This window comes from Pongo abelii, chromosome X (assembly GCF_028885655.2).
Source record: "Pongo abelii isolate AG06213 chromosome X, NHGRI_mPonAbe1-v2.0_pri, whole genome shotgun sequence".
Lineage (NCBI taxonomy): Eukaryota > Metazoa > Chordata > Mammalia > Primates > Hominidae > Pongo > Pongo abelii.
In genome coordinates, this window is record NC_072008.2 from 91,486,143 (window position 1) to 91,510,754 (window position 24,612).

Consider the following 24,612-nt stretch of genomic DNA (forward strand, 5'->3'; position numbering starts at 1 on the left):
TATTTTTTTTAATTTAGGGACTGGGCATGGTGGCTCATGTCTGTGATTCTAGCACTTTGGGAGGCCAAGGCAGGAGGATTGCTTGAGCCCAGGAGTTCAAGACAAGCCTGGGCAAGATGTTGAGACCTTGTCTCTCTCTTTTTTTTTTTTTTTTGAGATGGAGTCTTCCTCTATTACCCAGTCTGGAGTGCAGTGGCGTAGTCTCAGCTCACTGCAACCTCTTCCTCCGGGGTTCAAGCGATTCTCCTGCCTCAGACTCCTGAGTTGCTAGGATTACAGGTGTGCACCACCATGCCCGGCTAATTTTTGTATTTTTAGTAGACATGGGATTTCACTATATTGGTCAGGCTGGTCTCGAACTCCTGACCTCATGATCCGCCAACCTTATCCTCCCATAGTGTTGGGATTACAGGCATGAGCCACTGTGCCCAGCCAAGACCTTGTCTCTTAAAAAAAAAATGTTCTTTATCTTGTTGATTTTAATGAGTAAATATTTTTAGAATATTAATCTTTGACTGCTATGTGTACTGCGTATATATCCTATGAATTTTGGGGTTGATTTTTACTTCTTAAAAATATAGTAATTTTATGATTTGTACTTTTGGGGCCTGGTTTGAGATGAATTTTTAGGCAGAGGTTATGAAAGTCTTCAACATTATTAATTTCTAAAAGATTTAATTAAAGTCCTTAATTCTTATAAAATGGATTTTTGGTTATCATGTAACACTTTTTTTATGTATACAAATAAAATATTCCTTCAGCAAAAAAAAAAAAAAAAAAAAAAAAAAAAAAGAAAATTGTGTATTCAGTGAAGGCTGACCAAAGATTCAAAAGGATGCAATCCTTTTGTCTTTTTATCTATCGACACAGTTTTTAAAGATTTTTCTTCCCTCAACATCTGCCCTTTCCCTTTCAAATACTGAAGCCCTCAAAAGCATCTTTGGAGAAAGGCATAGACCTGCCTCCCAGGCACATGTCCTTAATGTTCGCAAATAAACCTAATATGATTAAGACTTGCCTCTGTCATTTTCTTTCATTTATATTTCAAATATGTTCAGAGTATCATATCCACAGTGAGAAGTCAATACGGGATTATTGCATTGTGGCCACTCCAATTCACTCCAACCTCCTACCACCAAATCTAAATGATGCCCCTATTATTCTTTAGTAGTACTCCCCTTTTTCCTTTCATAGTACAGTTTATAATATAAAATTTGAGCATGTTTAATGTCTATACCCCCTAGGGTCCAAGGTCCATCACAAGCGCAGGGGTCATAGTCTGTTTTATTGTTCACCTCGATACCCAGGAACTAGAAAAGAATATAACCTCAATCAGTTTTACAACTGCTTTCTAATTATATTATAACTTCTATATTTCTTGAGAAGTGACAATTATTGACAAGTTTTAGGGTATCCCACTTGAGTGCCACAACATAGCCAACAATGACATGTAGGAAAACAGATGCCAATACAATGTCAAGTCAATGCTGGAGAAAAAGTGAGCACAAAAAGCCCCTACTCCACTTTCCTCACCACTACTACCTACCCTACCTTACAAAGCCCTGAAGGAAGAAATTCTAACTCTCCCTTAAAAGTAAAGAAGCTGGCTGGGGGCAGTGGCTCACACCTGTAATCCCAGCACTTTGGCCGATGGGTAAATCACTTGAGATCAGGAGTTTGAGACCAGGCTGGCCAACATGGTGAAATCCCGTCTCTACTAAAAATACAAATTTTAGCCAGGCGTGGTGGCGCATGCTTGTAATCCTAGCTACTAGGGAGGCTGAGGCAGGAGAATTGCTTGAACCCAAGAGACAGAGGTTGCAGTGAGCTGAGATGGCGCCACTGCATTCCAGCTTGGGCAACAGAGCGAGACTCCGTCTAAAAAAAAAAAGTGAAGAAGCTATAAGAAATCCTGATAATCTTCAGTAGCACAATAGAGATTTCAAGCTACACTTTGAAATGACTGTTGGCCATAGCTCTACAGCTCCCAAGAAATCTATTGGGATGAATTTTCTTTATACATTCCTATATGGTCTCATTTCGTTTTGTAGCTTTTGTCAAATATTTATTTGTAAAAAAAAATTAATTTTTTATTGTTCTTTCACTATTAGTACTACAGCATAATATTACTAAATAATATTCTCAAACGTGAAAAGAATGAGTAAATACACAGAGGTGATGGTGAGATACTATCATGGCATATTTTCACTACATTGATTCACTCCATTTTATCCTTTCACTCATACTCTCCTTCATCTGTCATGAAACCTTCTCTCTTAAGTCCCCCAGACAGAACATAAAAAACTATGAGTCTCTTGAGAGTGGTATGTGGGAAGGATAACGTGTATTTTTCATTTTTCATGTATACAGATGTGCCTTGACTTATGATACAACATCCTGATGAACCCACAATAAGTTAAAAATATCATAAATAAAAAATGCATTTAATATACTTAGCCTACCTAACACCATAGCTTAGCCTAGCCTACCTTAAACATGTAAGCATACCTTACATTGGACTACAGTTGGACAAAATCATCAGGCAACACTGTAGAGTATCAGCTATTTACCCTCAAGATCACATGACTGCCTGGAAGCTGTGACTGGCTGTCACTGCCCAGCATCACAGGAGAGTATCCTATCGCATACTGTTAGCCCAAGATCAAATTTTAAAATTTGAGATATGATTTCTACTGAATGAGTATGGCTTCTGTACCATCATAAAGTTGAAAAACTGTAAGCTAAACCATCAGAAGTTGGGAACAATCTATATTGATGGTCTATTGGGAGTGGTATATGGGAAGGATGACATGTATATCTTTCATCTATGTATGCATATATGCTTTTAATATATAGATATATATGTTGCTTAAATTCTTATGACAAGCATATGTATATTTTTATAATTACAGAAAAAAAGGTTTATTTCAAACCAAGAAACAAACAAAAAACAACTACAGAGACAAAGATAATTGGTCATTTTTCTTTCTCACAATTCCTAAATAGTCACAACTCCTACCTAGAAAAAAAAAATTCATTTGTCAGGCCAAAGAGAAATCTAGTCCAGGGACTGACAGACATATAACAATGACATCATCAATTCTTAATCTAAGATAATACTATTTAGATGAACATGCTTACTTGGTGAAATTATTAAAATATAACAACGTTTTCAGTGACATCATCAATTCTTAATCTAACATAATACTATTTAGATGAATATGCTTACTTGGTGAAATTATTAAAACATACCAATGTTTTCAACTTTTAGGAATAATATGGTTATTATATAAGATTTAAAAATCAACAACTGTATTTACGACAATTATTTGGACCCATGACATAAATTCACCAAACACTTAGTATAATGAGATTTAAAGATCCCAAATATTAAGTATTCTCTTTTTAATAATGACTAAGAAAAACTGAATCTAAATGAACTCAGTTGGCATATATATGAAGGTAGTATATAACAGAACATGAAGACTGATATTAAAAAAATATAAAACCAAATGACATAAATGATCAGAAAAAAGGATCAATTGAGGTCATGTAAAGGGACAATTATTGATAGAAGTAGATTTTGTTCAAGTATAAACTTCTGTGCTTACTACACCTCCCTTTAACAACTTCAAGTTTAAAGTAAGTGCCAATCTCTACATTTAAGAATTGCAAATTGCTCTTTTAAATCACATCTATTCTTTAAATTTCACGTGTCCGCAGCTCATTAATATTTACAGTAATTGTAGGTCTCTGAAAAAAACTACAGATTTTACATTTACTGAGACAGATAGCTGGCACACAAAAATAGAGCTCCCTCAATTACAATATAGCAGAAGTTAACTTTAGTTTAAAATATGTCTACAGAAATTTATGGCAACACAACAATGAAGTGACTATTTTGAATAAGATTAGCTGCTCTTCATAATGACAGACAGTGTTTATAAATCAACAGAGGTTGTACTTGATATTTATAGTGGGGCACTTCAGAATCATCAACCAACATTACTTGAATGGAATATACAAGCAAACAATGGCAAACGATTACAAGTACTAAGATGATCTTCACAAAGTCATGAATGTAATACATGCACATAAAAAAGTCAAAGTGTATTTTTGTTTGCTGTTAGTCTTACAGTTTTTGTCTCATTTAATATTCAATGTTTCCAAGTAAGAAATATTTAATGAAAATAAGGAAGATAACCCTACTCAGCAGTTTTATCAGGATGAAATTACATTTCTTGAGTTCAGGTTACTATTCTACTAGCTACCTAAGTAAGTCTTCCTGAAAAAAAAAAAAAAAGTAAATTTCACCTAATTCCTTACTGTAACATTCAGTTTTATTGAGGCGCAGAAGTTATACAACTTCAATAAGTCAAACTGACTTTGTGACAGTTGTTTAAGTTAGAGAAATATTTAATGAAAATAAGGAAGATAACCCTACTCAGCAGTTTTATCAGGATGAAATTACATTTCTTGAGTTCAGGTTACTATTCTACTAGCTACCTAAGTAAGTCTTCCTGAAAAAAAAAAGTAAATTTCACCTAATTCCTTACTGTAACATTCAGTTTTATTGAGGCGCAGAAGTTATACAACTTCAATAAGTCAAACTGACTTTGTGACAGTTAAGTTAGAGAAAAAGAAAAAGATCAGTAAAGTAGTATAGCCATTATGGAAAACAGTATGGAGGGTCCTCAAAAAACTACAAGTAGAACTAGCATATGATCCAGCAATCCCACTACTGGGAATATATTCAAAAAAAAAAAAAAGAGGAAATCAGTATATCGAAGAACTGCAGCACTACTTACAACAGCGAAGATATGGAATCAACTTTAATGTCCATTAATGGTTAAATGGATAAAGAAATATTGTATATATACATAATGGAATATATTCAGCCTTAAAAAGAATTAAGTCCTGTCATTTTCAGCAACATGGATGGAACTGGAGGTCATTATGTTTAGTGAAATAAGCCAAGCACAAAAAGACAAATATCTCATGTTCTCACTCATATGCCGGAGCTAAAACAGTGGATATCATGGTGGTAGAGAGCAGAATGATAGTTAACAGAGGCTGGGAAGGAAAGGGGAGCAAAGGGCATGAAGTAAAGTTGGTTAATGGGTATAAAAATACAGGTAGCTATAATAAGTTCTGGTATTTGATAGCATAGTAGGGAAATTACAGTTTAAAATAATTATGTATTTCAAAATAGCTAAAAGAGAAGAATTTTAATGTTTCCAACAAAAAGACAAATGTTTAGGATGATATATTTCCCAATTAGCTTGACTTGATCATTACACATTGTATACATGTATGAAAATATCACATATACCCCAAAAATATATACAACTATGGTGTATCAATTGCTTAAAAATACAAATAAATAAAAAAAAATCATAAGTCCATTTTACAAACACACAAATGTGATAAAGATGTGGGACAATGCCCTTTTACTAAATATTAGACAGTTATAAATAGAAATGACATGCATATATGAATGTTTACATTTTGTTCATAAGAAGAAATTGGGAACAGCTTAATATGCAACAGTAGAGAAATAGCTAAATAAATCATGACATGTTCATCTGCATAAAAAAAAATACTATACTGCCAGTATTAGGGAGTTCTTGCATTGCTATACAGAAATATCTGAGGCTGGGTAATTTATAAGGAAAAGAGGTTTAGTTGGCTCAAGGTTCTGCAGACAGGACAAAAAGTGAGGTGCTAACATCCGCTTCTGGAAAGGGTCTTAGTTAGGAAGCTAACAATCATGGCAGAAGGTGAAGGGAAAGCAGGCACCACGCATGATGAGATTGGAAGCAAAAGAACAAGGGGGAGGTGCCACACATTTTTAAACAACCAGAACTCACGTGAACTGAGTGAGAACTAACTTATCATCAAGGGGATGGTGCTAAACCATTCACGAGGGATGCACTGCCATGATCCAAACATCTCCCACTAGGCCCCACCTACTAAACTAGGGTTTACATTTCAACATGAAATTTGGAGGGGACAAATATCCGAGCCATATCACAGCCCATTACAATCAATTGAAAAACGATTTTTGACATGTTAAAGTGTTGTTTAAAAAAAAAACAACAAGTACATCTTCTGTAAGAAAACTGCATGCAATCAAGCCAGCCCCATGGTGTAATGGTCAACACTCTGGACTCTGAAAATTGCATGCAATTACAAGCAAAGACCACTACCTCTCTACCAAATCTCCCATCTCCCACAGGTGGATGTAGACATATGGCAATCAAGCTAGCGATGAGTTTTATAACTCCATAAAACTGTATGTGGATTATGACTAGTTTTTGTCCAGGAACTATGAGCAAAGATGATATATGCCACTCCAGGCCCAGGACTTAAAAGAACAAAGGTCTATCCACTCTCCATCTCCTCTCTGAAAGCTGGAACCTGGGCAAACCTGTGACCCATTTTAGACTGTGCTAACAAAGAAAACCCTAGGGAGTGGTAAAGAAAATGAGATAAAAGGAACCAGAGTGCTCATGGACTCTTCACATTTGTTTTAACCACAAAATATTTTCAGTTATTGTTTTCAAGCCATCGTGTCTGGGTCTTTTTATTACAGCTTCTTATTCTTTCATTCTAACTAATGTAGTACAACATAGAAAAATGCCATAACTGTTCCAAGATGGCCGAATAGGAACAGCTCTGGTCTGCGGCTCCCAGTGTGATCAACATAGAAGACAGGTGATTTCTGCATTTTCAACTGAGGTACCTGGTTCATCTCACTGAGATGGGTTGGACAGTGGGTGCAGCCCACGGAGGGCGAGCTAAACCAGGGCGGGGCGTCGCATCACCTGGGAAGCGCAAGGGGTCGGGGTATTTCCCTTTCCTAGCCAAGGGAGAACTGCCAGGAGGCAGCCTGGCTGGGGGAGGGGCGTCGCCACTGCTGAAGCATGAGTAGGTAAACAAAGTGGCCAGGAAGCTTGAAATGGGCGGAGCTGACTGCAGCTCAGCAAGGCCTACTGCCTCTAGACTCCAACTCTGTGGGAAGGGCTTAGCTGAACAAAAGGCAGCAGACCACTTCTGCAGACTTAAACGTCCCTGTCTGACAGCTCTGAAGAGAGCAGTGGCTCTCCCAACATGGGGTTTGAGCTCTGAGAACGAACAGACTGCCTCCTTTAGTGGGTCCCTGACCCCCGTATAGCCTAACTGGGAGACACCTCCCAGTAGGGGCCGACAGACACCTCATATAGGCAGGTGCTCCTCTGGGACGAAGCTTACAGAGGAAGGACCAGGCAGCAATATTTGCTGTTCTACAATAATTGCTGTTCTACAGCATCCACTGGTGATACCCAGGCAAACAGGGTCTGGAGTGGACCTCCAGCAAACTCCAACAGACCTGCAGCTGAGGGACCTGACTGTTAGAAGGAAAACTGACAAACAGAAAGGAATAGCATCAACATCAACAAAAAGGACATCTACACCAAAACCCCATCTGTAGGTCACCAATATCTAAGACCAAAGGTAGATAAAACCACAAAGATGGAGAGAAAGCAGAGGAGAAAAGCTGAAAATTCTAAAAATAACAGTGCCTCTTCTCCTCCAAAGGATTGCAGCTCCTCACCAGCAACGGAACAAAGCTGGACGGAGAATGACTTTGACGAGCTGACAGAAGTAGGCTTCAGAAGGTCGGTAATAACAAACTTCTCCCAGCTAAAGGAGCATGTTCGAACCCATCGCAAAGAAGCTAAAAACCTTGAAAACAGGTTAGACGAATGGCTAACTAGAATAAACAGTGTAGAGAAGACCTTAAATGACCCGATGGAGCTGCAAACCATGACACGAGAATTTCATGACGCATGCACAAGCTTCAATAACCGATTTGATCAAATGGAAGAAAGGGTATCAGTGACTGAAGATCAAATTAATGAAATAAAGCGAGAAGACAAGGTTAGAGAAAAAAGAGTAAAAAGAAACGAACAAAGCCTCCAAGAAATATGGGGCTATGTGAAAAGACCAAATCTACGTTTGACTGCTGTATCTGAAAGTGATGGGGAGAATGGAAACAAGTTGGAAAACACTCTTGAGGATATTACCCAGGAGAACTTCCCCAACCTAGAAAGACAGGCCAACATTCAAATTCAGGAAATAGAGAGAACGCCACAAAGATAATCCTCAAGAAGAGCAACCCCAAGACATGTAATTGTCAGATTCACCAAGGTTGAAATGAAAGAAAAAATGTTAAGGGCAGCCAGAGAGAAAGGTCAAGTTACCCACAAAGGGAAGCCCATCAGACTAACAGCGGATCTCTCGGCAGAAACCTTACAAGCCAGAAGAGCATGGGGGCCGATAATCAACATTCTTAAACGAAAGAATTTTCAACCCAGAATTTCATATCCAGCCAAAGTAAGCTTCATAAGTGAAGGAGAAATAAAATCCTTTACAGACAAGCAAATGCTGAGAGATTTTGTCACCACCAGGCCTGCCTTACAAGAGCTCCTGAAAGAAGCACTAAACATGGAAAGAAACTACCGGTACCAGCCACTGCAAAAACATGCCAAATTGTAAAGACCATCGATACCATAAAGAAACTGCATCAATTAGCAGGCAAAATAACCAGCGAACATCATAATGACAGGATCAAATTCACACATAACAATATTAACCTTAAATGTAAATAGGCTAAATGACCCAATTAAAAGACACAGACTGGCAAATTGGATAGAGTCAAGACCCATCAGTGTGCTGTATTCAGAAGACCAATTTCACATGCAAAGACACACACAGACTCGAAATAAAAGGATGGAGGAAGATCTACCAAGCAAATGGAAAGCATAAAAAAAAGCAGGGGTTGCAATTCTAGTCTCTGATAAAACAGACTTTAAACCAACAAAGATCAAAAGAGACAAAGAAGGCCATTACATAACAGTAAAGGGATCAATTCAACAAGAAGAGCTAACTATCCTAAATATATATGCACCAAACACAGGGAGACCCAGATGTATAAAGCAAGTCCATAGAGACCTACAAAGAGACTTAGACTTCCACACAATAATAATGAGAGACTTTAACACCCCACTGTCAACATTAGACAGATCAATGAGACAAAAGGTTAACAAGGATATCCAGGAATTGAACTGAGCTCTGCATCAAGGAGACCTAATAGACATTTAAAGAACTCTCCACCCAAAATCAACAGAATATACATTCTTCTCAGCACCACATCGCACTTATTCTAAAACTGACCACATAACTGGAAGTAAAGCACTCCTCAGCAAATGTAAAAGAACAGAAATCACAACAAACTGTCTCTCAGACCACAGTGCAATCAAACTAGAAATCAGGATTTAAAAACTCACTCAAAACTGCATAACCACATGGAAACTGAATAACTTGCTCCTGAATGACTACTGGGTACATAACGAAATGAAGGCAGAAACAAACATGTTCTTTGAAACCAATGAGAACAAAGACACAACATACCAGAATCTCTGGGACACATTCAAAGCAGTGTGCAGAGGGAAATTTATAGCACTAAATGCCCACAAGAGAAAGCAGGAAAGATCTAAAATTGACACCCTAACATCACAATTAAAAGAACTAGAGAAGCAAGAGCAAACACGTTCGAAAGCTAGCAGAAGGCAAGAAATAACTAAGATCAGAGCAGAACTGAAAGAGACAGACACACAAAAAACCCTTCAAAAAATCAATGAATCCAGGAGCTGGTTTTTTGAAAAGATCAACAAAATTTATAGACCGCTAGCAAGACTAATAAAGAAGAAGAGAGAAGAATCAAATAGACACAATAAAAACTGATAAAGGGGATATCACCACCGATCCCACAGAAATACAAACTACCTTCAGAGAATACTATAAACACCTCTACGCAAATAAATTAGAAAATCTAGAAGAAATGGATAAATTCCTCGACACATACATTCTCTCAGGACTAAACCAGGAAGAAGTTGAATCTCTGAATAGACCAATAACAGCCTCTGAAATTGAGGCAATAATTAATAGCCTACCAACCAAAAAAAGTCCAGGACCAGATGGATTCACAGCCGAATTCTACCAGAGGTACGAAGAGGAGCTGGTAGCAATCCTTCTGAAACTATTCCAATCAACAGAAAAAGAGGGAATCCTCCCTAACTCATTTTGTGAGGCCAACATCATCCTGATACCAAAGCCTGGCAGAGACACAACAAAAAAAGAGAATATTAAACCAATATCCCTGATGAACATCGATGAAAAATCCTCAATAAAATACTGGGAAACCGAATCCAGCAGCACATCAAAAAGCTTATCCGCCACGATCAGGTCGGCTTCATTCCTGGGATGCAAGACTGGTTCAACATACACAAATCAATAAACGTAATCCAGCATATAAACAGGACCAATGACAAAAACCACATGATTATCTCAATAGATGCAGAAAAGGCCTTTGACAAAATTTAACAGCCCTTCATGCTAAAAACTCTCAATAAACTAGGTATTGACGGAACGTATCTCAAAATAATAAGAGCTATTTATGACAAACCCACAGCCAGTGTCATACTGAACGGGCACAAACTGGAAGCATTCCCTTTGAAAACTGGCACAAGACAGAGATGCCCTCTCTCACCACTCCTATTCAACATAGTGTTGGAAGTTCTCGCCAGGGCAATCAGTCATATACGATTATATTGAGTCATACATCCAGAAAGTATTTACTGAGTACTACTATGTGCCAATCATCTCAGAGCAGACAAAGTGTACACTAACACAAGGCTTCCAACATTTCCTTCAAAGCAGCTCTCATGGCTTAAGGGAAAGCTTATGCTAGGGGAAGCCAGGAGAGAGCTTACAGTCATCCCATATAAACACAAAATGTTTAATTTTCATGGGTCATCCTAACAAAAAAATCTGGTATATTTTGCATCTTATTCCATTATATATCCATATTTTAAATAATATTCTTAAATGTATTCTATTTAATTGAAAGTATCAACACAGATTTATGGTTTTTAGTGTGTGTGTGTGTGTGTGTGTGTGTGTATATATATATGTAGATAGGTACACAATGTAGATATATATGCATGAATAGGTCAATATACATAAATATATTAACCAGCTCAGAGGACCTAGAAACAATAACGCCTAGTAGAAATGAGCACACCCATTGCTCAGATCTTGGTTTCTAAATATCACTCTCAAATACATAGAGGCAAGGCTCTTGTAGAAATACCTAATGTAAACCTCTTTCATAGAGGTAAGTAGTTGATTCTATAGCAAGAGCAAGAAAAATAACAAATGAACATGGAGCATCTTGTGGTATCAGAAAGTACTCAAACAATGATGGGACATTCAAAAGTACATAGGAATCAAAAGGAAAGAACTCAGAGTGACCAAAGCTAGAATAATTTGAGCAACAAACTAAACAATGGTAGTATTGGATTATAAACAGTAGAACAATATAAATATCCATGAGCCCATATTGATATAAATAAGTAAATAAATAAATGGGGCACAAGGCTCAGCTCTTCTTTATAAAATAATTGCAATAAATATATGAAGCTGAGAAAGGAAAAATTGAAAATCAGCATAGGAAAACACCACAGTGTATCATGGGGAAGATGATCTGAGACTATTAACAACTAAATGCAAGGTAGTATCCTGGACCAGATCCTGGAACAGAATAATATTTTTTTAAAAATCCATCAATAATAATAATTTTAAAGTCCATCAATGATAGACTGGATAAAGAAAATGTGGCACATACACACCATGGAATACTATGCAGCCATAAAAAGGACGAGTTCATTTCCTTTGCAGGGACATGGATGAAGCTGGAAACCATCATTCTCAGCAAACTATCGTAAGGACAGAAAACCGAACACTGCATGTTCTCACTCATAAGTGGGAGTTGAACAATGAGAACACATGGACACAGGGAGGAGAACATCACACACCGGGGCTTGTAGGGGGGTGGGGGGGGTGGGGGAGGCTGGGGGAGGGATAGCGTTACGAGAAATACCTAATGTAAATGATGAGTTGATGGGTGCAGCAAACCAACATGGCACATGTATACCTATGTAACAAACCTGCATGTTGCGCACATGTACCCTAGAACTTAAAGGATAATTAAAAAAAAAGAAAGAAAGAAAAAAAACTGGTGAAATTCAAATAAGGTCTGTAGTTAATAGTATTCCACCAATATTAATTCCTGAGTTTTTATAATTATACTATGGATATATAAGATATTAGCATTAGGGAAAGTAAAATTAAGTATATTCAAAAACTACCTGTACCAATTTCACAACTTTTCTGTAAGTCTAAACTCAGACCAATAAAAACTTTAATGTTTTCAATTTAATAAAATGTATATACCAGACAGATGCTCCAGTGTTTACCCTGTGGCTTTATATTCCACCACCACCCCACCAAGTGCCAGAATACGACTACAGTTTCTTAGAAGCATGCTTCTAGCCTATTCAAAAGCAGAACTTAATTGAGGAATATCCAAAAATATAAGGTAATGATGTTGTATTCTGTCTATAAATTATAATTAGTTTGAGTAATACAAATCATCAACAGCAAAGTTAGTGTGGTATATTTCAAAGAATGCTGGAATAGGAACAAGAACATCTTAGTTTTGGCACCAGTCCTGCTGTGATCTGTCCATTTGACACTGGATCCACCTCAACTTTCTCATCAACAGATGACTTCCATCTGAACTACCATAAATTTATAAATCTACAGACGATCAGCAAGGGATCAATGCTTCCCTTATACTAGGCAACTGTACTAGGCAATTGTAAATTACTACCAACAGCACAGTGGCTTGGCACATATACATATTCTTAAACTTTATTCATTTATCAAAGGTTTATTGAGGGATTGTTATATTCCAGGCACTCTTAGGCACTGAGGATATACAGACGTATAAGACATGATCCCCGATCTTTAAGAGTCTAATAGGGCCAAGAGATCTATAAACAATAATACAGTATGAAAAATGTTACATTACAAAAACATGCATGGTACTTGAAAGCACAAAGAGAAAAATTGATACTACTGGGATTATCAAATAAGCCTCACTAGAAAGCAGTATTTTAGATGGGTCCTGAAGGAGGAGAAAGAATTGTTCACGTACAATGGGGACCAGCATAAAAAAGGCATAAAGGTATGAGAGAATATATATTCAGACAGCAAGGTGCATGGTGTCATGCTGCTGAAGCATGACTGTAGAGGGAGGGGAAATTTTCCTGAGAATCATATGTAACTGTAAACTTGGAGCACAAGTAAATATAGTGCTCTAATTTATACCACTCACATACAACAGGAACCCTCAATTCTAGAAATAAACATAAACATTGCTTTGGCCCAAGGTGGTAGACAATGGCTCCCCAAAGATGCTCAAGTCCTAATACCCAGAAGCTATGAATATATTATCTTATATGGCAAAAAGGATTTTGTTAATGCAATTAAGGATCTTCACATGGGAAGATTATCCTGGATTATCCAGGTAGGCCCTAATGTAATCACAAAGTTCCTTAAAATGGGGAGGTAAAAAATTCAAAGGCAGAAGAAGGAGATGGAATGAGAAGCAGAGTCTGAAGTGATGCACTCTGAAGTTGGAGGAAGGGCCATGAGCCAAAGGATTCAGGTGACCTCTAGAAACTGGAAAAGATAAGGAAACCGATTTTCCCCTGGAACCTCCAAAACTAACGCAGTACTGCCTACACCTTGACTTCGTCCCTGTAAGACTCATTTTGAACTTCTGACCTACAGAACTGTAAAAGAATAAGTCTGTATTGGTTTTAGCCACTACAATTGTAGTAATTTATAACAGCAGTAATAGGAAACTAAGACCACTAGTAATAGCAGTAAGTGATGAGGCAAAAGAAAACGCAAAACCACTCAGCAGAAACATAGAGATCCTCCAGGCAAAGTGCCACTTAAGAGAAATTCAAAATTCAACATTTCAGGGGGAAAAGGAAGGAAAAATACTGACCCTAAAGCTGGGGAGAAAATAGCAAATCATATTAAACCCTCCAAAAACATTGTATGTAAGGAAAGTGAAAATCACCTGGTGGCAATTGAACAGGTCCCGGAGACAAAAACTCCTTATCTGAGGAATTTAAAAGGGAGCAAAGACCACCTGGTGGCCATCAAACAGGCCATTTGGAGGATAAACTCCTTATCTAGGGAATTTAGAAATAATTAAACTTCCCTGGTATATAAAGTTGACATCTGATTCCAGGCCTCTTTCAACTTTTATAAGTAACTAAAATTTCTATACATCTCTGGAATGCCATGTTGAAACTCATTTTACAACCCTAAGCTCCCACTTTAAGGTCCATAAATACCCCTAAGGAAAAAGCCACGGCTGAATGCTCAGTCCTCTCACTGAGGCACCCCGCTGAAACCTTTTGCAGAGTTCTTCCTAATAAACTTTCCTTTTTCAAACCTATACTGTTGTTGGCAAATTCTTTTTACCAACCCAGAAGTTGACCACTTCCCACTGCCGGGGCTCTGAAACCTTACCTGGCAATATAATAGAAATATGTGAAAGAGGCTACTGATAGTGGCAGGAGGCAGACAAAGGCCTAGGCAGACAGCGGCAGGTCCGCAGTGAAACCTCACCTCCAAGCTGAAGACAGTTTAAAGCCTGAAAGCCAAGCTAGAAGTCAAATCCACAGATCGGATTGAAAACCTGTCTTCCTGTCTGGCGTGCTTTCCTCTGACTGATCCCCACCCGTCACCTATTTCACTTATATCTACCCTTTCCTAATTGCTTTTCTACACTGCTATGCCCAACTTTGAGTGGTGCCTTTGCTTTAGCCTTTCTTTGCATACTCAGCAATCAGCACACAATCCCCTATTCAGAGCCCATAAAAAACCCTGGACGCAGCCATACTGAGAGAGACAGAAACCACCCGGAGTCCCCTCTCCTCTTCCATCGCTCAATAAAATTCTTCTCTGCCCATCCAGACCCTTCTAATTGTCAGTGTATCCTCATTCTTCCTGAACGTGGGAAAAGAGCTCAGGGAACCACCAAACTCGAGTACAATCTACAACACAGGCAGGCTGAGTGGGCGGGTCACCTCCAGTGGAAGGCCCAGGACCAGGTGAGGTCCAGGCAGTGGGGATGTTGCTGGCTGTGGAGGTCCCTGGTTGGCAAAGTGGCCAAGAAAAATCCTGCGTCACTATAAAACAAGTATGCTTTACATGTTTTAAAACAATGAAATAGGCCAGGGACGGTGGCTCACGCCTGTAATCCCAGCAATTTGGGTGGCCGAGACGGGCGGATTATGAGGTCAGGAGGTTGAGACCATCCTGGCCAAGATGTTTTGAAACCCTGTCTCTACTAAAAATACAAAAATTAGCTAGGCATGGTGGCACGTGCCTGTAGTCCCAGCTACTCGGGAGGCTGAGGCAGGAGAACTGCTTGAACCCGGGAGGCAGAGGTTGCAGTGAGCCGAGATTGTGCCACTGCACTCCAGCCTGGCAATGGAACGAGACTTTGTCTCAAAAAAAAAAAAGAAAAGAAAAACAATGTAATAAATTGAAACACAAAGAACATGACAGCTTTAAAAAACATAACCAAACAGAACTTCTAAAAGCCATTGAGATAAAAATGATAGCTAAGTTAAAATCAGACACATCTTAAGGGAGAATTGAAGAACCGGCAAAGAGGTCTGCAAACAATGTTTATAAAGGGCCAGACAGTAAATATTTTAGGCTTTGCAGGCCACACGGCCTCTGTTGCAGTTACTTAATTCTGCCTTTGTAGTGTGAAACCTGCCATAGTTAATGTGTAAATATGCGTTCCAATAAGATTTTACTTACAAAACCAAGTGGCCAGTGGGCCATAGTTTGCAAACTCAAAACCAGAAGATAAAGCTGAGGAAATTACTCAGAATACAGCATCAAAAATAAAAAGACAAGAAATGGGAAAGAGATGTTATGAGGAATAAAAGAATGAGAAGATCCAATATATTTCTAAGAATTTCCAAAAGGAAGAATAAGAGACAGGCAACATTAAAAAAAATATATCGGCACTTTCCTACTAATAAAAGGCATAAAATATCTGATTTCAAGTGGCAAAACAAGTCCTGAGCAGGATAAATAAAAACAAAGCCCAAACCTAGACAGCTAAGAGCAAGACTGCCTGACTATAAACACAAACAAGAGAATGTTAAAGTTATTAGAAGGAAAAGAGAATTCATCTACAAAAGAATGACAGACTAACAGCAGACTTCTCAAGAGCAATAAAAGAAGCCAGAGGACAAAATGCTGATGGAAAACACTATGAATTACAGAACTAACTAAACTGTAATTTGAGACTGAAGGTGAAATCAAGACACTGCCAGGACCAGGCGAGGCCCAGGCAGTGGGGGTATTCCCGGCTGTGGAGGTCCCTGGTTGGCAAAGTGGCCAAGAAAAATCCTGCGTCACTATAAAACAAGTATGCTTTACATGTTTTAAACAATGAAATAGGCCAGGCGCGGTGGCTCACACCTGTAATCCCAGCACTTTGTGTGGCCAAGAGGGGCGGATCACAAAGACAGAGTGTGAAACAACAGACTCAGGGTGAAAGAACTTCAGGAAGCAGGACATTAGTGCCAGAATGAAGAGCAAGCAAAGAAACTGGTACGAAAAGGCAAATCTAGATAAGCATTGACTTACAAAATCAAACATAATAACAATAAGGATTAAAAGAGGTATAAAGTCAAAGTGTCACCAAAATGCTACATAACAAAAAACATGAGAAGGGTGGGCCTTGCATTGCTTGAGAAAACACTTTGATTAGCTTAGAAGTTTAGTTTCAATATATACATGAAAAAGTTTTTTTTTGTTTTATTCTAAAGGAATAGAAACTTCTTCATGTATCACTCTGATGTGGTTTGACAGTGTCCCCACTCAAATCTCATCTTGAATTCCTGTGTGTTGTGGGAAGGACCCGGTGGGAGGTAAGTGAATCATGGGGGCAGGTTTTACCCGTGCTGTACTTGTGATAGTGAATAAGTCTCACAAGATCTGATGGTTTTATCAGGGGTTTCCACTTTTGTATCTTCCTCATTTTCTCTTGCTGCTGCCATGTAAGAAGTGCCTTTCACCTCCCACCATGATTTTGAGGCCTCCCCAGCCATGTGGAACTGTAAGTCCAATTAAACATCTTTTTCATCTCAATCTCGGACATGACTTTATCAGTAGCATGAAAATAGACCGATACAGTAAATTGGTACCAGTAGAGTGGGGCGTTGCTGAAAGATACTCGAAAATGTGGAAGTGACTTTGGAACAGGGTAACAGGCAGAGGTTGGAACAGTCTGGAGGGCTCAGAAGAAGACAGGAAAATGTGGGAAAGTTTGGAACTCTTAAGAGACTTGTTGAATGACTTTGATCAAAAGCCTGATAGTGATATGGACAATAAGGTCTGGGCGGAGTTGGTCTCAGATGGAGATGAGGAACTTGTTGGGAACTGGAACAAAAGTGATTCTTGTTATGTTTTAGCAAAGAGACTGGTGGCATTTTGCCCATGCCCTAGAGATCTGTGGAACTTTGAACTTGAGAAACATGATTTAGGGTATCTGGAAGAAGAAATGTCTAAGCGGCAAAGCATTCAGGAGGTGACTTGGGGCTGGGTGGGGTGGCTCACACCTGTAATCCCAGCACTTTGGGAGGCCAAGGCAGGTGGATCACCTCAGGTCAGGAGTTTGAGACCAGCCTGGCCAACATGGTGAAACCCCATCTCTACTGAAAATACAAAAATTAGCCAGGCATGGTGGCGGGCACCTGTAATCCTATCTACTCAGGAGGCTGAGGCACAAGAATCACTTGAACCCGAGAGGCAGAGTTTGCAGTGAGCTGAGATCGCACCACTGCACTCTGGCCTAGGAGACACAGTGAGCCTTTGTCTCAAAAAATAAAAATTAAAAAAAAGGTGACTCACGTGCCGTTAAAGGCATTCAGTTTTATAAGGGAAGCAGGGCATAAAAGTTCAGAAAATTTGCAGCCTGACAATGTGATAGAAAAAAAAAAAATTCTGAAGAAAAACTCAAGTCAGCTGCAGAAATTTGCATAAGTAACTAGGAGCCCAATGTTAATCCCCAAGACAATGGGGAAAATGTTTCCAGGGCATGTAGGAAGTCTTCACAGCAGCCCCACCCATCACAGGCCTGCAGGCCAAGGAGAAAATGGTTTCTTGGGCCAAGCCGGGGATCCCCCAGCTGTATGCAGCCTAGGGGCTTGGTGCCCTGAGCCCCAGCAGCTCCAGCCTTGGCTGAAAGGGGACAATGTAAAGCTCAGGCCGTGGCTTCACAGGGTGCAAGCCCAAAGCCTTGGCAGCTTCCATGTGTTGCTGAGCCTGCAAGTGTACAGAAGTCAAAAATTGGGGTTTAGGAACCTCCACCTATATTTCAGAGGATGTATGGAAATGCCGGGATACCCAGAGAGAAGTTTTCTGCAGGGGCGGGGTGCTCATGGAGAACCTCTGCTAGGACAGTGCAGTGGGGAAATTTGGGGTCAGAGCCCCCACACAGAGTCCCTACTGGCGTACTGCCTAGTGGAGCTGTGAGAAGAGGGCCACTGTCCTCCAGACCCTAGAATGGTAGATCCACTGACAGCTTGCACGTTCACCTGGAAAAGCTGCAGACACTCAACACCAGCTGGTAAAAGCAGCCAGGAGGGAGGCTGTACCCTGCAGAGTTACAGGGTCAGAGCTGCCCAAGACCATGGGAACCCACCTCTTGCATCAGGGTGACCTGGATGTGAGACCTGGAGTCAAAGGAGATCATTCTGGAGCTTTAAAATTTGACTGCTCCACTAGATTTCGGACTTGCATGGGCCCTATAGCCATTTTGCTATGGCACATTTCTCCCATTTAGAATGGCTTTATTTACACAATACCTGTACCCCTATTGTATCTAGGAAGTAACTAGCTTGCTTTTGATTTTACAGGCTCATAGGTAGAAGGGACTTGCCTTGTCTCAATGAGACTTTGGACTGTGGACTTTTGGATTAATGCTGAAATGAGTTAAGACTTTGGGAGACTGTTGGGAAGGCATGACTGCTTTTGAAATGGGAGGACATGAGATTTGGAGGGGCCAAGGGCGGAATGATATGGTTTGGCTCTGTGTCCCCACCCAAATCTCATCTTGAATTGTACTCCCATAATTCCTATATGTTGTGGGAGGGACCCAGTGGGAGACAATTTGAATTATGGGGATGGTTTCCCCCATACTGTTCTCATGGTAGTGAATAAGTCTCACGAGATTTGATGGTTTTATCAGGGGTTTCCACTTTTGCATCTTCCTCATTTTCTCTTGCTGCCACCATATAAGAAGTGTCTTTTGCCTCACACCATGATTCTGAGGCTTCCCCCGCCATGTGGAACTGTAAGTCCAATTAAACCTCTTTTTCTTCCCAGTCTCAGGTATGTCTTTATCAGCAGTGTGAAAACAGACTAATACAACAAGGAAACCTAATGTCATTACATTAACATCACACAAAATAGTCTTTAAAGAAAAAAGCTACGAAAAAGCTAGAAAAAAGAAAAAATCTAGGCAAATGGAGTAATTACACAAGGATATCACAATTCTAAACCTGTATGCCCCTATCTATACTCAGAATATATAAAGCAAAAATTGGAATTGCAAGGAAAAATAAGAATTCCACAATCAGGATAGGAGATTTTAATATACTCCTCAATTAATAGATAACATACATTTCAAACAATAACATTAACAAATTTAATCTAACATATAAAGCTCCAACAATTAGAAAAAACACAACAAGCCACATGAAGCCATATACTTCCAAACCATGAAGCAATTCTAAAAAATGCCAAATAATTGATGTCATGCAGAGCTCATTCTCTGACAATAGTGTAATTAAATTGGAAACCAATTATCAAAAGAAAAACTAAAGTTAAAAATGTATTTGGTTAGAAGGCATAAAGAACTCAAAACCCAACAGTAAAACAAACAATCCAATTAGAAAATAGTCAAAATACATGAAGACATTTTATCATAGAAGATATACAGATGGCAAATAAGCACATGAAAAATGTTCAAGATCATTAGCCATTAAGAAAATGTGGATTAAAATAAGGAGATATCACTACACACCTATCAGAATTACCAAAAATACAAAAAAATGTGACAACACCAAATTCTGGCAAAGATGCAGAGGAATTGGATCACTCATACACTGTTAATAAGAAATAGTATAGGAACTCTGCAAAATAGTTTGGCAATTTCTTAAAAAGCTAAATATATATAATTACCATACGACCCAGCAATTGTACTCCTAGAAATTTATCCCAGAGAAATAAAAACTTACGTTCACGCACACCAAAACAACTATATAAATGATCCCATAGCAATTTTATCTGTAATAGCCAAAAAATAGAATCACTCCAGGTACCCTTCAACAGAGGAATGCTTATACAAACTGTGATACATACATAATATGAAATACCACTCAGCAATAAAAACAAATGAACTACTGATACATGCAACAACCTGGATGGATCTCTGGGGAAATAGGCTGAGTGAAAAAGGCCAATGCCAAAAGTTTACAAACTGTACAGTTCTATACATGAAATGACAAAATAATAGAGATGAAAACAGATTAGTGGTCACTGGGGTTAGGAACTGAAGGCAGGGGAGTGGCAGAGGAGGGAGGTAGATACAGTTATAAAAAGGCAACATGAGAGATCCTTGGTGTTAACTGCTCACTATCTTATAATTTTTCTATACCAAATCTAACATACACATTATAAATACATATTTTTCTGTAACTTACTTCTCTGGAGAATGTATAAAAGGTAACAGTAGCTGCTTCTGGGAGGTGGGACCTACATATATATATATATTATATATATGACCTATATATATAATATATATATAGGTTTCTATACTTGCCTGTTTTGTGTTTCACTATATGCATTTTCAGGATGATTCTATTCACTTCTTAGGTTTTAACAGCCATTTATTCACAAATAATGCCCAAATCTCTTCAGCTCTAGATCTTCCACTCAGGCTCCTTATACACATACCCACATACACAAACACATACACATCCCTAGATGAATGGATCTCTTCACCAAGGTATGTCACTGGTACCTCAAACTCAACATCTTCAATTCTGAACACATTATCTTCCCTTCCCCAGTTCTATCCTTAAGTCTGAACATTCTCTTGAATTCCTCGCGTAAGTAAATGAAATTGTCACCACCATCCACCAAATGGCTCAAACCAGAATCTTTGGTGTCATCTGTAATTCCTTCCACTCCCTCACCTACTTTATCTGATCCACCACCAAAAATTCTTGCTATAACCTCAAATCCTTCTACCTTTTATTCATTCTGATTGCCAATAGCTTATTCAGTTCATCATCCGTAAACCAGACCATTGCAAACAGCCACCTAGCAAGTCTGCCTAGCTTTCTCCAACCAACTCTCTACTGTATAGTACTAAAACACACATCTGATCATTTAATTCCTCTGCTTAAGAGCATTTAATAGCTCTTTAATATCTATAAGATAAAGTAACTCTTTGACCTGAGCCCTACCTTTGTACCCTCAACTTTCCACCCCAACCTGTACTTAATTGTATATTCTCTGCACCTGTCATACTCAACTACGTGTAGTTTCCCAAACTTGTCATTCTCTTTCATCTCTCAAGCCTTTGTACATGTTGCTCCATCTGTCCAAAATGTTATTCCCAGCTCCAACCCCTACTAGTACATCTCATCCGATGAAATCCTACCTGTCCTTAGAACCTGAGATAAGGTACCTACTCATATGGGAAGCCCTCTCACTGAGTTAGTTGTCCCCCTATAGCACCTTATATATACCTCCATCAAATAGCATAGCATGTGTGTCTATTTCCTTACTTCCCTTACTAGATTGTGAGTCAGTGTATTTTTATTTATCTTTGCATTCTTAACATCTAGCACAATTCCTTGCACAAAGATTCTCAATAAAAATGAATGAATAGTGATAGTGTAAAAACTTGATGACACTAAAAGTCAAGGTTACTGACTGCATACTTTAATTTTTAGCCACAGATTACATCTCTAACAGCTATTTATCCAAAATGTGTGTGACATAAAGATTATACGTCACCAAACTAACCATTAACAAAAAAAAATCATACACACAAATATGTATTAGTACTTATCCATCCATCAAATATCTAATGTATACCAGCAACTGTGCTAGGTGCTGGAGATACAAAGATGAATAAGACCTATGATGTAAGAGCTTAAAGGGTAGTGGGGAAGACAGGGAAGTGAATGATTAAGAGTATGATAAATGCCATGGCACTCTTATACAGTGTTATAAAAACCTGGGCAGAGTTGTGACACATATCCAGTGGGGTTTAAGGAAGTGGGACTTCCCTGAGGAGGTGGTATGTAAGCTAAACATTGAAAGACAAATAGAAGTTAGCCAGGCTGAGGGGTAGAGACAGGTAATCCAGGCTGAGGGGATACCTATGCAAATCCCAGACAAAAAGTGAGAAGATGAAGTAAAGACTACAGTATGTTCAGCTATTGCAAATTTCAGCATTGCTGGTGTCTACACCTAAAGATTGAAGTGGCAAGAGATGAGGCTGAAGGTGTAAGCAAGGCCAACAAACTCAAGTGCAAGCTCAACAAACAATAACTTTTACTATCATTCTACCTTTGAGAAATGAGAAGCAAGTATTTTATTTTTAATTTTAGGTTAAATAAGGTCATGAAAAATATATCTGAATTAATATTTTAGAGCATACTGTCTCAGTACCTGGGCTTTCAAGGTAGCAGATTTTCTTTTTTTTTTTTTTTTTTTTTTTTGAGACAGTCTTTCTCTGTCGCCCAGGTTGTAGTGCAGTAGCACAATCTCGGCTCACTGCAACCTCCACCACCGGACCAAGTTCAAGCAATTCTCCTGCCTCAGCCTCCCAAGAAGCTGGGATTACAAGCATGCACCACCAAGCCCAGCTAAGTTTTGTATTTTTAGTAGAGATGGAGTTTCACCATGTTGGCCAGGCTGGTCTCAAACTCCTGACTTCCTGACCTCAAGTGATCCGCCCACCTCAGCCTCCCAAAGTGCTGGGTTACAGGCATGAGCCACCACATCTGGCCCAAGGTAGCAGATTTTCTGACATGTAAATCCATGATATGTCAAAAAGACTGAACTGAGAGATTAACACAAGCAGTCGTGCATACAATAGTGAAATAGTAAAAGCAAATTACAAAGGTAGGACGTGTATGAAAACTGAATCCAATTTAGAAATTCCATCCAGTTGCTCCCAAATCTTAGCTATTATAACAGAGTATGCTTTCAAAATGAATTTAGAACAGGTTAAAAGAAGATGAACTCATGCTACTTTTTGGATTCCTACATATTTACAATGAGATAACCTATGGGAAGACACTATAAGCTATGACAAATCTAATTTTTTTATATTGTAGCATTCTGAAAAATATTGTAGTTAATATCTAACAGAAAATAAAAAGTGTGTTTCTTCTTTCTATTCCTATTCAATGAAGAATTAAAGTGCCAAGATATAATAGTCAAAAGCACTTAATAGAAAGGTGGGAGATTAGGGGTTTGTTGTGGGCGGATATAGAAATGGAGAGATTTAACCCATGCTTTATCTTAAACTTGAGTTTTCCATCAACCTCCTGTTTATCATCACATTTAAGAAAGAAAGGGAAAAACATCATTGTAGATATTTTTCCTAGTTAAGACTTCCTAAGTTTAATTTTGATGAAGTTTAAGAAAATAATACTCAAAATCTATTGGCTGACTTTTACAACCATCGAATATGAAGCCTAAAATACAATAGCATATATAGGTTGTATATACCCACACACATATGTAGGAAAAGGGGCAGGCATGAGGTTTCCAAGCCTCTTGGAGAATTACTTGTTATTTTAAACAAAATCACTCATGAGAAAAATAAAATGATGCATTTGGTTTATTCTCAAAGGAAAGATCACTATTTCACAGAATAGTAAAACTTGTATGCTATATATTTCACATATTAGTGGTTAAAATTAAACAACTCCAATCTTTTTTCTAACTTAAGTTTATGTATGATATATACATACATGTACATATGTACAGACATATATGTGTTTATGTAAATTTTAATCTTGTATAGAGATATTTAGGAAGTATTAAATGCTATCGTTGATAAACTTACGAATCAACATGCAGAACTCTCCGGCCACTTCTTGAACATGCAGCTGCAGTGATGGATTCAGGCAAACCTACAAAAACACACACCTGTATCATTTAGAATGTAGAAATATATATATTTTACATAAAATGTTCAATTCATGCCATTGCTGTATAAAACAGTTTAACCAAAGAGACCCATCCTTGCTTGTATTCAGAATTATGAAGTTTATATTAATTATACTGTAAGATGTTTCTTAAACATATACCACTCATACTGAAAATTTTATTATGTGGAAGACATTTTTTTTTTTTTTTTGAGACGGAGTCTCACTCTGTCACCAGGCTGGAGTGCAGTGGCGCGATCTCGGCTCACTGCAACCTCCGACTCCCTGGTTCAAGTGATTCTCCTGCCTCAGCCTCCCAAGTAGCTGGGATTACAGGCATGCGCCGCACACCCAGCTAATTTTTGTATTTTTG

General features: G+C 38.5%; 1 protein-coding gene across 7 annotated transcripts in view; it reads right to left on the reverse strand.

Moving 5' to 3' along the window:
• The window catches only part of CHM (CHM Rab escort protein), a 182,370-nt gene that overhangs the window by 137,601 nt on the left and 20,157 nt on the right, over window positions 1-24,612 (reverse strand). For all 7 annotated transcript variants that reach the window (XM_024240276.3, XM_054543979.1, XM_063720978.1 and 4 more), the window contains 1 exon segment: window positions 24,158-24,224. In XM_024240276.3, coding sequence (XP_024096044.2) covers window positions 24,158-24,224 — 67 coding nt within the window.